Here is a 12,566-nt window from a genome sequence, read left to right on the forward strand (position 1 = left end):
CTTCGAAGCCTATAGCGTATAGGCTGTGGATCATTTGATTGAGACCACACTAAATATACTATAGGTGTACTTTACATTGCCGCTCAGCGGAGAATCAGAGACGAGGGCCAGCATTGGGCACACATCAATATATCATCTAATGAGCAACTATTCTAAAACACTGAGAAACATTGAAATTTAATCAATTACAAATTACATAACCCTCCACTGGACTAGATTTTTTTAAATGATTAAACCCCCCCCCCCCCCCTTGACTGAAATTGGAAAGCATGACCCTCCCCATTTTCCTCCAGGTACCCATTCTGTACATTTAGATCTGTCCCTTACGGCTGTGTTTTAGGCTCCTGTGTTATCACTGTGTTATCACTGTGTTATCATTGTGTTATCACTGTGTTATCATTGTGTTATCACTGTGTTATCATTGTGTTATCACTGTGTTATCAATGTGTTATCACTGTGTTATCACTGTGTTATCACTGTGTTATCATTGTGTTATCACTGTGTTATCATTGTGTTATCACTGTGTTATCATTGTGTTATCACTGTGTTATCACTGTGTTATCATTGTGTTATCACTGTGTTATCACTGTGTTATCATTGTGTTATCACTGTGTTATCACTGTGTTATCATTGTGTTATCACTGTGTTATCACTGTGTTATCAATGTGTTATCACTGTGTTATCACTGTGTTATCACTGTGTTATCATTGTGTTATCACTGTGTTATCATTGTGTTATCACTGTGTTATCACTGTGTTATCATTGTGTTATCACTGTGTTATCACTGTGTTATCAATGTGTTATCACTGTGTTATCACTGTGTTATCACTGTGTTATCATTGTGTTATCACTGTGTTATCACTGTGTTATCATTGTGTTATCACTGTGTTATCATTGTGTTATCACTGTGTTATCACTGTGTTATCATTGTGTTATCTCTGTGTTATCACTGTGTTATCAATGTGTTATCATTGTGTTATCATTGTGTTATCACTGTGTTATCATTGTGTTATCACTGTGTTATCAATGTGTTATCACTGTGTTATCACTGTGTTATCATTGTGTTATCACTGTGTTATCATTGTGTTATCACTGTGTTATCAATGTGTTATCACTGTGTTATCACTGTGTTATCACTGTGTTATCATTGTGTTATCACTGTGTTATCATTGTGTTATCACTGTGTTATCACTGTGTTATCATTGTGTTATCACTGTGTTATCACTGTGTTATCACTGTGTTATCACTGTGTTATCATTGTGTTATCACTGTGTTATCATTGTGTTATCACTGTGTTATCACTGTGTTATCATTGTGTTATCACTGTGTTATCATTGTGTTATCACTGTGTTATCACTGTGTTATCATTGTGTTATCACTGTGTTATCACTGTGTTATCATTGTGTTATCACTGTGTTATCAGGGATGCTACAAGTATTTTTTATTTGATTTATTTCACATTTATTTAACCAGGTAGACCAGATCACCTTTATTTAACCAGGTAGACCAGATCACCTTTATTTAACCAGGTAGACCAGATCACCTTTATTTAACCAGGTAGACCAGATCACCTTTATTTAACCAGGTAGACCAGATCACCTTTATTTAACCAGGTAGACCAGATCACCTTTATTTAACCAGGTAGACCAGATCACATTTATTTAACCAGGTAGACCAGATCACCTTTATTTAACCAGGTAGACCAGATCACCTTTATTTAACCAGGTAGACCAGATCACCTTTATTTAACCAGGTAGACCAGATCACCTTTATTTAACCAGGTAGACCAGATCACCTTTATTTAACCAGGTAGACCAGATCACCTTTATTTAACCAGGTAGACCAGATCACCTTTATTTAACCAGGTAGACCAGATCACCTTTATTTAACCAGGTAGACCAGATCACCTTTATTTAACCAGGTAGACCAGATCACCTTTATTTAACCAGGTAGACCAGATCACCTTTATTTAACCAGGTAGACCAGATCACCTTTATTTAACCAGGTAGACCAGATCACCTTTATTTAACCAGGTAGACCAGATCACCTTTATTTAACCAGGTAGACCAGATCACCTTTATTTAACCAGGTAGACCAGTTGAGAACAAGTTCTCATTTACAACTGCGACCTGGCCAAGATAAAGCAAAGCAGTGCGACAAAAAATAACACAGAGTTACACACATGGAATAAACAAACATACAGTCAATAACACAATAGAACAAATCTGCATACAGTGTGTGCAAATTAAGTAAATGAAGTAAGGAGGTAAGGCAATAAATAGGCCATAGTGACGAAGTAATTACAATTTAGCAATATACACAGGGGTGATATATGTGATATATGTGCATTGGAGGATATACAAGTAGAAATACTGGTGTGCAAAAGAGCAGAAAAACAAAAACAAATATGGAGATGAGGTAGGTGGTTGGATGGGCTATTTACAGATGGGCTGTGTACAACTGCAGCGATCGGTAAGCTGCTCTGACAGCTGACGCTTAAAGTTATAGATGTTAGAGATATGAGTCTCCAGCTTCAGTGATTTTTGCAATTCGTTCCAGTCATTGGCAGCAGAGAACTGGAAGGAAAGGCGGCCAAAGGAGGTGTTGGCTTTGGGGATGACCCGTGAAATATACCTGCTGGAGCGCGTGCTACGAGTGGGTGTTGCTATGATGACCAGTGAGCTGAGATAAGGCGGGGCTTTACCTAGCAAAGACTTATAGATGACCTGGAGCCAGTGGGTTTGGAAACGAATATGTATCTAGGACCAGCCAACAAGAGCATACAGGTCGCACTCGTGGGTAGTATAAGGGGCTTTGGTGAAAAAAACGGATTTCACAGTGATAGACTGCATCCAATTTGCTAAGTAGAGTGTTGGAGGCTATTTTGTAAATGACATCGCCAAAGTCAAGGATCGGTAGAATAGTCAGTTTTACGAGGGTATGTTTGGCAGCATGAGTGAAGGATACTTTGTTGCGAAATAGGAATCCAATTCTAGATTTAACTCTAGATTGGAGATGCTTAATGTGAGTCTAGGAGAGTTTACAGTTTCTAGCCAGACACCTAGGTAGTCTGGTATTTGTCACTCCCCCTGTTAAAATGGGCCATAGAAGCTTCTAAAACGCAAAATATCGCCGGTTTTACAGTCTCTGTCGTCACTAACCAATAAAAAATAAATAAAATAACACCACCATCACCAACCCAAACTAATATTATCAACATGTTCAGTTGTGTTCCGTTTTTTCCTCCTCCTCCTCCTCCACCACCTCATCTCATCTCATCCCAAACTCTGTGATCTTCCTCTTGCCCTCCCATGTTCTCAGTAAAAGCTAAGATTTTTATAACTAAGATAGACCGAAGCCCGTCGTTTCAAACGGGAACAAATGAGTCATAGTGGGCAGAACAAGCAAGGAAGTGGGCAGTGCCAAGCACGAGCTAGCGAGATATTATTGGCGTGTTCTAGCATATATTTTCATATTTCTGTGAGGGAACACGTACTTTGTTTCATCGATGAGATAATCGATGAAATCGATCATCGATTTTTGCAGAATCTCGGACAAAATCCATCTTCTCCCACTGCCGGCCACTGGGTTTCTTCTCAATGCGATGTTTGGTAGTGAGTGACATTTATACATCTGGTGAAATATCTGTGTCATTGTTGTATCTGTGGTAAAAACCCAAACACATCACAATGGCTATCAAGTTGTAGAATCCCGTTAGAACATCTTCTCACCACCAAATATGTTAGTGAGAGGAAGTCTAGTCGCAGGTAGTGGGAGAAGATGGAACTTGCTGAAACTGGGTCGACATTCTGCCAATTTTCTCATTGATGAAACAAATGATCTCAGTGTTCTGTTCCCAAAACAGGAATCGCTTACGAATACAGTGCACGAAGTTTTAGAGACTTGACACTTTGCTAAAGTAAAAAATAAATGTTTTAATTGTTTGAGCGCAAGGTCGAATTGAGTTTGTTCACACTCGCACATTAGAGGAGGCGATCCTTAATGGAACTATGCAAATAAATGCTATAATGTGCCAATACTTATATTGTATTTGTATTTATTATGGATCCCCACTAGCCGCTTGCAATGCTTGGCTTTGCCCACCTCCTTGCTTGTTCTGCCGACTATGCTTAATTTGCTCCTACTGTAAACGACAGAGATGAACGATCTTGGGTTAGTTATAAATGTCTTTGGTAAAACTACTCTTCCCAAGATGCTCCACGGTTGGCTAGTTGTTGCGGATAAATTTTTACAGACAAAATATTCAATAAAACATTTACGATTATTAACCATAATTCACGTGTGATTACAAAAGTTCTTACCCAAATCAAAAATAAAAGAGGTGTGTTTTTACCGTATATTTTCTCCACGCGAACGCACCCATATGACTCAGCGGAAGTCTGTCTGACTTCCTTTCCTCCATTCGGTGAGTACACGGTGACATCGTGGTCTCTGCCGCTCTTCTAAAAAATTATAGAAAATAATGTATTCGTCCACTCTAGGACCATAGCTACTTTCCATTCGTAATAAGTGTTTGTGTTATTTTAACAGATCGCAGCCATGGGTCGCCGGCCAGCCCGATGGTGAGTGTTTTTGTTGCATGGTTTTAGCTCAAATAAAGTCTGACACTGGGTGAAAATACAAAATGGCGGATGTGTCTGCACCATGTGCAGTAATTAGCCAGCTAGCTACATTCACAGGGTTGATGACAAATTATTTATATGGCGTAACGTCAATTTGTGTTGTCATTAAATTAGCTAGCTTGATGGTATGTTACACACTGTCCGCGATGTCTACATCCCTGTCATTCACCTGGCTAACAGTAGCTAATGTAGCTAGCTAGATTAGAAGGCTAATGGCATTAGGTAGCATAACTAGCCTCTGCAACTTGTGGGTTGCTCAACATACTTATTATGGAGTTTATTGGTGTATTACTTTGGTCTGTGATTATTGGTACAATACACAGCATAGTGAGGTTTTTACTGTACAGAATAAAGATACGTGAATGTCCTTAGTATCTAATTTATATACTTATTTAGATGTTATTGTGGGTGTAGCGAAATGCTTGTGTTCCTAGCTCCAACTGTGCAGTAATATCTAACAATACACAAATAGAAAATAATGTAGAAATAGTTCAACTTCCTGGTCCTTACCCACTTATCTCTCTACACAGAGACAGAAACAGGATGAGACTGCTTAGAAACATTACACTTGAATGCAATGACTAAGTCGCTCCAGATAGGTGTCTAAGTTACTAAAAATGTAAATAAAAAAAATAAATGCAAGTTTGGATACAAACATTTGATAGAAATAGAGGAAAGATACATTTTCATATAAAAACCGTCTCCCAGGCCAGTGAGTGCTATCCTGAAGGGTTGTGGTAGATGTGTAGTGTAGATACAGTGATGGATATATGGTGCTTTCAGACCATATTCAGCCCCCTTCCCATTTTTCCCATTTTGTTACGCTACAGCCGTATTCTAAAATGGGTTGGGGGGGAACCTCAATCGACACACTATACCCCCTAATGACAAAGAAAATACTGTTTTTTTTAGACATTAGCTAATTAATGAAAAATGTGTACCTAATTTACATAAGTATTCAGACCCTTTGCTATGGGACTCGAAATTGAGCTCAGGTGCATCCTGTTTCCTTTGATCATTCTTGATGTTTCTACAACTTGATTGGAGTCCACCTGTGGTAAATTAAATTGATTGGACATGATTTGGAAAGGCACACACCTGTCTATATAAGGTCCCACAGTTGACAGTGCATGTCAGAGCAAAAACCAAGACATGAGGTCTAAGGAATTGTGGCCTCCCATCATTCTTAAATGGAAGAAGTTTCGAACCATCAAGACTTCCTAGAGCTGGCCACGTGGCCAAACTGCTCAATCGGGGGGGGGGGGGCTTGGTCAGGGAGGTGACCAAGAACCCAATGTTTACTCATGCAGAGCTCGTGAGTTCCTCTGTGGAGACAGGAGAACCATATCTGCACCACTCCACTAATCAGGCCTTTATGGTAGAATGGCCAGACGGAAGCCACTCCTCAGTAAAAGGCACATGACAGCCTGCTTGAAGTTTGCCAAAAGGCACCTAAAAGACACTCAGACATGAGAAACAAGATTCTCTGGTCTGATGAAACCAAGATTGAACTCTGCCCTGGATGCAAAGTGCCACGTCTGGAGGAAACCTGGCACCATCCCTATGGTGAAGCATGGTGGTGGCAGAAGCATGCTGTGGGGTTGTTTTTAAGCGGTATTGACTGGGAGACTAGTCAGGATCGGATCGAAGATGAACGGACTGAGTACAGGGATTCATGGTGAAAATCTGTTCCAGAGCGCTCAGGGCCTGAGGCTGGGTGACGGTTCACCTTCCAACAGGACAACGACCCTAAGCACACAGCCAAGACAACACAGGAGTGGCTTCGGGACAAGTCTCTAAATGTTCTTGAGTGGCCCAGCCAGAGGCCTGACTTGAACCTGATCAAACATCTCTGGAGAGACCTGAAAATAGCTGTGTCGACGCTCCCCATCCAACCTGACAGAGCTTGAGAGGATCTGCAGAGAAGAATGGGAGAAACTCCCCAAATACAGATGTGCCAAGCTGGTAGCGTCGTACCCAAGAAGACTCTAGCTGTAATAGTTGCCAAAGGTGCTTCAACAAAGTACTAAAGGGTCTGAGTACTTATGTACTGTCATATTTCAGTTTACATACATTTGTACATTTTTCAAATGTGTTTTTTGCTTTGTCATTATGAGGGTATTGTGTGTAGATTGGGGGGGCGCACAATTTTAGAATAAGGTTGTAACCTAACAAATTGTGGATAAAGTCAAGGGGTCAGAATACTTTCCAAAGGCACTGTATGTTTGTAAGGAAGGGTGGGATGTGTACTATATCCATCATTTCTCTGAACACGTAGGATAGAATGGTGTGTGTACTAGTAAAAATATTACTAGAGTATATTCATATTCATGAAATCACAAGTGAAATATAGTGAAACACGGCTTAGCCTTTTGTTAATCACCCTGTCATCTCAGATTTTGAAATGATGCTTTACAGCCAAAGCAAGACAAGTGTTTGTAAGGTTATCGATAGCCTAGCATAGCATTATGTCCAGCTAGCAGCAGGAAGCTTGGTCACAAATCAGAAAAGCAATCAAATTAAATGTTTACCTTTGATCTTCGGATGTTTTCACTGACGAGACTCCCAGTTAGACCGCAAATGTTCCTTTTGTTCCATAAAGATTATTTTTATACCCAAAATATATCCGTTTGTTACTGCAGCTAGTCGGCTGATACTTGTTTGAATAAACCATCTGTCTCCCTCAGCTACCGCTACTGCAAGAACAAGCCCTACCCCAAGTCCCGTTTCTGTCGCGGTGTGCCTGGTAAGTTCTCTCCTTTACCTTGAGGTTATTCCCACTCAAACAAGCTAATTTCATTTGGCCCAGAACAGAGCTGTTAACCTTCAGTGTACATTTAGGGGCCAATGTCAATTGCATGCTAAATTGACTGCATTACTAGTCTTTGAGATGTGTTGAAGGCACCGGACTGCCTGTTCAAATGGCTCAGCTCAGACGCCCATACGTACCCAACAAGACATGCCACCAGGGGTCTCTTCACAATTTAGAACAGAGGCTAGGAAACTCGCAGTACTACACAGAACTCTATTCCTCAAGTAACGCACGCAGTAAGATTAGATATATACCTCTCAGGACAACACGGACTGGTGAAGACCCACTAGTAATACACCCGTTGTATTGTACATTTGTAATGTTTTTTATTTGATGGAGGCTGTTGCGTTTTGTGTAATTGTTTATTCCTGTTTGGACCCCAGGAAGAGTAGCTGTTGCCTTGGCAGTGGCTAATGGGGGAATCTATTAAATACTAAACAGGAACATGAAGTGTTCTTAACTGCAGCTTATTAAGCCGACCAGTCCCGCTGACGTGCGGTTCTGGTGTGCAATGGCTGCAGACAGCAACTCTGTGGTTGTGTATGAGGCCAGCTGGGAGGTGCTGGCCCCTTTAAGGGACCGCTGAGACAACTCTTTACAACGTTTAGTTTTGACAACTACTGAGGGTGTAGCTAGTTAACTCTTCTGTCTACTTGGTCACTTACAGCTGTAATATGACACCTTTCTGAGTGACCAAATTCACAGAAGTGACTTTTATACTGGACAAAAATGTAAACGCAACTTGTAAAGTGTTGGTCCTGTGTTTATGAGCTGAAATAACAGATCCCAACTCCCAAAACGTATTTCTCGCAATTTTGTGCACAAACTTGTTTACATCCCCGTTGGTGAGAATTTTTCCTTTGCCAAGATAATCCATCCACCAGGTGTGGCATATCAGGAATCTGATTAAACAGCATGATCATTACACAGTGCACCTTGTACTGGGGACACTAAAAGTCCACTTTAAAATGTGACTTTTTGTCACACAACACTATCACATGTCTCAAGTTCAGGGAGAGTCCAATTGGCATGCTGACTGAAGGAAAGTCCACCAGCGCTGTTGCCAGAGAATTTGTCAATTTCTGTAATTTCTCCACCATAAGCTGCCTACAACGTAGTTTTAGAAATCGTCAGTACGTCCAACCGGTCCTCAACTGCAGACCACGTGTAACCACGCAAGCCCAGGACCTCCACATCCAGCTTCTTCACCTGCGCGATCGTCTGAGACCAGCCACCCGGACAGCTGTGGGTTTGCACAGCCAAAGAACTTCTGCACAAACGTCTCGGAAGCTGTGCTCGTCGTCCTCACCTGGGCCTGGAACTGACTGTAGTTTGGCGTCTTAACTGATCTTCGATGCACGCTGGAGAGGTGTGCGCTTCATGGATGAATCCCGGTTTCAACTGTACTGGGCAGACGGCGTGTGTGGGCGAGTGGTTTGCTGATGTCATCGTTGTGAAGAGTTCCTTGTGGTATGGACAACTAAAAAAACAACAGCGTTTTGGTCAAGTGGTTGTCCTGTCACAAGGATCTGTACACAATTCCTGGAAGCTGAACATGTCCTAGTTATTTCGTGGCCTGCATACTCACCAGACATGTCACCCATTTGAGCATGTTTGGGATGCTCTGGATCCATGTGCACGACAGTGTTCCAGTTCCCGCCAATATCAGCAACTTTTGACCGCCATTGAAGAGGAGAGGGACAACATTCCACAGGCCACAATCAACAGCCTGATCAACTCTATGTGAAGGAGATGTGTTGTGCTGCATGAGGCAAATGGTGATCATACTGACTGGTTTTCTGATCCAGGCCCCTACCTTTTTGGTAAGGTATCTAATGAACCGATGCATAGCTCTATTCCCAGTCACGTGAAATCCGTAGATCAGGGCCTTAATGAGTTGATTTTAGTTGACTGAATCGTTGCGTTTATATTTTTATTCAGTGTAGATGTCACTCATTAAAATCAGGTATAAGCAGGGGCTGATCTATTCCTATCCCTTAAGTTGTTGTTTTTGTACACCGGCTGAAAATAAAATGTCTGGTTATGGAAAATATATTTCATAGCTGTTCAGATGCTACAATGATTTGGTACACCAAGGTTTCCCAAACGTGGGCCCGTTTTGGGTTTTGCCCCCGAGCACTACACAGCTCATTCAAACAACCAACTCATTAAGCTTTGATTTACATTCGCTGTGTAGTGCTAGAGCGTGCACCCGGTGGGGCCAGACCCGAGTTTGGGAAGCTCTGCTCTGCACTAGTTTAGTCACCAAGTGAAATTAGGTGACCTGTTAGACTTGTAGCAAACAGGAAATGGAGTGATTTCTGCAAAGTGTACTTTTTTTTTTTTTTTTACGACATTCAGACCAACATGAACAATTACCTCTTGTAAACTCTCTTGTTATTTACCTCTAGATCCTAAGATTAGGATCTTTGACCTGGGCAGGAAGAAGGCCAGGGTGGACGAGTTCCCTCTGTGTGGTCACATGGTCTCTGACGAGTACGAGCAGCTGTCCTCTGAAGGTGAGGGTGCATCTCTGGAGACGGTCAGCCTTGCTCTGACACTCTCACTCATTGACAATGTTAAACACTTTGTCTTCTGAAAATGCAAGGTCAGATTGCCATGTCACATTTAAATCTACTTTCCATATCTCTAGCTCTGGAGGCAGTCTGTTAACTCTCCCATCTCTCTTCTAGCTCTGGAGGCAGCCCGTATCTGTGCCAACAAGTACATGGTGAAGACCTGTGGAAAGGACGGCTTCCACATCCGGGTTCGCCTGCACCCCTTCCATGTCATCCGTATCAACAAGATGTTGTCCTGCGCTGGGGCTGACAGGTACAGTACTGTTCTAAACTCATAAAACACACCTGCAGCTTATTAAGCCGACCAGTCCCGCTGACGTGCGGTTCTGGTGTGCAATGGCTGCAGACAGTAACTCTGTGGTTGTGTATGAGGCCAGCTGGGAGGTGCTGGCCCCTTTAAGGGACCGCTGAGACAACACTTTACAACTGGTGCTGTGTTTCAGACCAGGACTGACTGGGCTGGGGGTTGTAGACCCGGGCTGGGGGTTGTAGACCCGGGCTGGGGGTAATATGGACAAGGTGCTGCTACGTGTCAATGACCAGCCCATAGGCCTCTGGTCAACAGTAGTGAACTATGTGGTACAGTGGTCACCAACCTTTTCTGAGTCAAAAAGCAAGTAGGAAACTACCTCAGATGTCATTAAAAACCGTTGGGGGGGGGGGGGGTTACTGTTTTAGAAGTCCTCTTGGCAAAATGTTGCTGTTAGTTACTTCTCGCTCTGCTGCACTTTTTGGGGCAAAGATGATGCCTTGTTATGTTGTCTGAGCTGCTCGCATGACATTTTCTGAACCTCAGCCTGTCTAGTTTATTTTGGTTCTTAGCTCTCCCAGATCTTATTTAAAAAGCTTCATTATCGTCTGTTATATTTGGTAGGTCTTCAGTATAAAATGAACATTTTACTATCCCCAAAATTGTGACCACTGTCTACCTGACCTGCAGGGCCTCGGCGTCAAGTGCACCTACTGTCAACGGTGCAAGACACACACAAAGAGCCTTAAACGTTGGCTTTTCTGCAGTTCAGTGATGGACTAGGAATGTCTTGAAGATCGACCAGTTGGTGACCTTCATTAGAGGGTGCAATTAGACTCCATTCCATGTGTCCAAGAACATTAGATGTGTGTCGTCCCATAATTAAATGTGTTCTGTCTGTTCGTCAGTGAGACGTGTTTTGTTCTGTGTTTCTAGGCTCCAGACAGGGATGCGTGGTGCGTTCGGTAAACCCCTGGGCACCGTGGCCCGTGTTAGAATTGGTCAGGTGATCATGTCTGTCCGCACCAAGGCCAGCAACAAGGAGCACATTATCGAGGCTCTCCGCAGAGCCAAGTTCAAGTTCCCCGGACGCCAGAAGGTAACGCTCACCTGGACACACACTTGAAATACAAACACACTGGGGATAACTGATCAAATGTGATACCAACACATTGAATAACAGATTCACTACAACAGATGGGCCCCAAAAGTTCTGAAATGTCTGTCCTATATCTGAGAGACGGAAGAAAGATCGGATTTAAAAACAACACATTTAACCCCTTATTTTTGGCACTAAACAGTCTTCACCTATACTTCCCAAAAAAATGTTGTTTGGTTCCAGACTTCAGGTGAGCCTTGCAGCCTGGAGGTGTCATAATGCTAAACAACCAACATTGAGACCTTTCCAGAGGGGTCTTAATAGTGTAGCCCAAACTGTTTGGACTCAACAGAAGTTGTCAGATCAACTGTAATGACTTTGGAGGAGTCCAAGACACTTGATGTTTTAGCGTAAACGGAGAACACCATTGTGTTTGAGTCTCCTTTCCATCCAGGTCATAATAGTTTGTAGCCAAACCGTTCATACGTTAGATGTTTTGTTTGAGACTGATTTTCAAGGATGTCTCATGGTCTGACCAAACACTGCTCTAGCTATGCCACCTTTCACTGCAGAGGCGGAAGTGGTGGATCGAGACTCGGCCAATGCGAACAGATCTCTAGCTTCCTGGCAGATTTTTATGGATCGTTTTATTATGCAAATTAGATTTACGGCTATGGGGTTTTACACGTCTTAAGGGCCACGTTCCTTTACACACTGAGAAACATTGCTGTCTGTAGAGGACCTCTGATCACTCACCTCTCCCTCAGATCCACATGTCTAAGAAGTACGGCTTCACCAAGTTCAACGCGGTGGACTTTGACCAAATGATGGCTGAAAAGCGTGTGATTCCTGATGGCTGTGGGGTGAAGTACATCCCTTCGACTGGTCCTCTGGCTCGCTGGAAGAAGATTCACGCCATCTAGACACCCAACTACAGACGGTCTGGTCCTCTGGCTCGCTGGAAGAAGATTCACGCCATCTAGACACCCAGGTCCTCTGGCTCGCTGGAAGAAGATTACGCCATCTAGACACCCAACTACAGACGGTCTGGACAGGTTCAACATCCCATAGGATGCCTGTCTGGTCCTCGGCTTCACAAGAGGTCAGACATGGTGAATGAATACATCTGAATAGTCGGCAAATAAAATATTAATCTGACCTGCTCTTGTTGTCATTTCACTGC

At 42.6% G+C, this 12,566-nt stretch overlaps 1 protein-coding gene and 2 non-coding genes across 6 annotated transcripts; all 3 read left to right on the forward strand.

Moving 5' to 3' along the window:
* The first annotated feature begins 3,369 nt into the window (after window positions 1–3,369).
* Window positions 3,370–12,541, forward strand: LOC110532872 (large ribosomal subunit protein uL16). Of its 4 annotated transcripts, none has more exons than XM_090204093.1 (7): window positions 3,370–4,426; window positions 4,552–4,583; window positions 7,331–7,389; window positions 9,867–9,974; window positions 10,149–10,287; window positions 11,221–11,383; window positions 12,151–12,541. In XM_090204093.1, the coding sequence occupies exons 2-7, from the start codon at window positions 4,561–4,563 to the stop codon at window positions 12,304–12,306; spliced, it is 648 nt and encodes a 215-aa protein (XP_090060219.1). In that variant the 5' UTR covers window positions 3,370–4,426; window positions 4,552–4,560; the 3' UTR covers window positions 12,307–12,541. The 4 variants fall into 4 exon arrangements, with proteins under 4 accessions (XP_090060219.1, XP_090060220.1, XP_090060218.1 ...); XM_090204094.1 differs by lacking the exon at window positions 3,370–4,426 and having other exon boundaries at window positions 4,431–4,583; window positions 12,151–12,331; window positions 12,437–12,541; XM_090204092.1 differs by lacking the exon at window positions 3,370–4,426 and having other exon boundaries at window positions 4,431–4,583; window positions 12,151–12,265; window positions 12,326–12,541.
* On the forward strand, window positions 7,916–8,048 carry LOC118939607 (small nucleolar RNA SNORA70). The gene has a single exon (XR_005036640.2). It is a non-coding gene; the product is annotated as a small nucleolar RNA SNORA70 (small nucleolar RNA).
* On the forward strand, window positions 10,320–10,452 carry LOC118939606 (small nucleolar RNA SNORA70). The gene has a single exon (XR_005036639.1). It is a non-coding gene; the product is annotated as a small nucleolar RNA SNORA70 (small nucleolar RNA).
* Window positions 12,542–12,566: the final 25 nt, after the last annotated feature.

Source organism: Oncorhynchus mykiss, chromosome 16 (genome assembly GCF_057628025.1).
Source record: "Oncorhynchus mykiss isolate SJ-2025 chromosome 16, ASM5762802v1, whole genome shotgun sequence".
NCBI lineage: Eukaryota > Metazoa > Chordata > Actinopteri > Salmoniformes > Salmonidae > Oncorhynchus > Oncorhynchus mykiss.

Coding starts and splice junctions, on each gene's coding strand:
- LOC110532872 (XM_090204093.1), top strand. CDS start 4,561: ATGGGTCGCCGGCCAGCCCGATG. Junction 4,584..7,330: donor GGTCGCCGGCCAGCCCGATG/GTGAGTGTTTTT, acceptor TGTCTCCCTCAG/CTACCGCTACTGCAAGAACA. Junction 7,390..9,866: donor TTTCTGTCGCGGTGTGCCTG/GTAAGTTCTCTC, acceptor ATTTACCTCTAG/ATCCTAAGATTAGGATCTTT.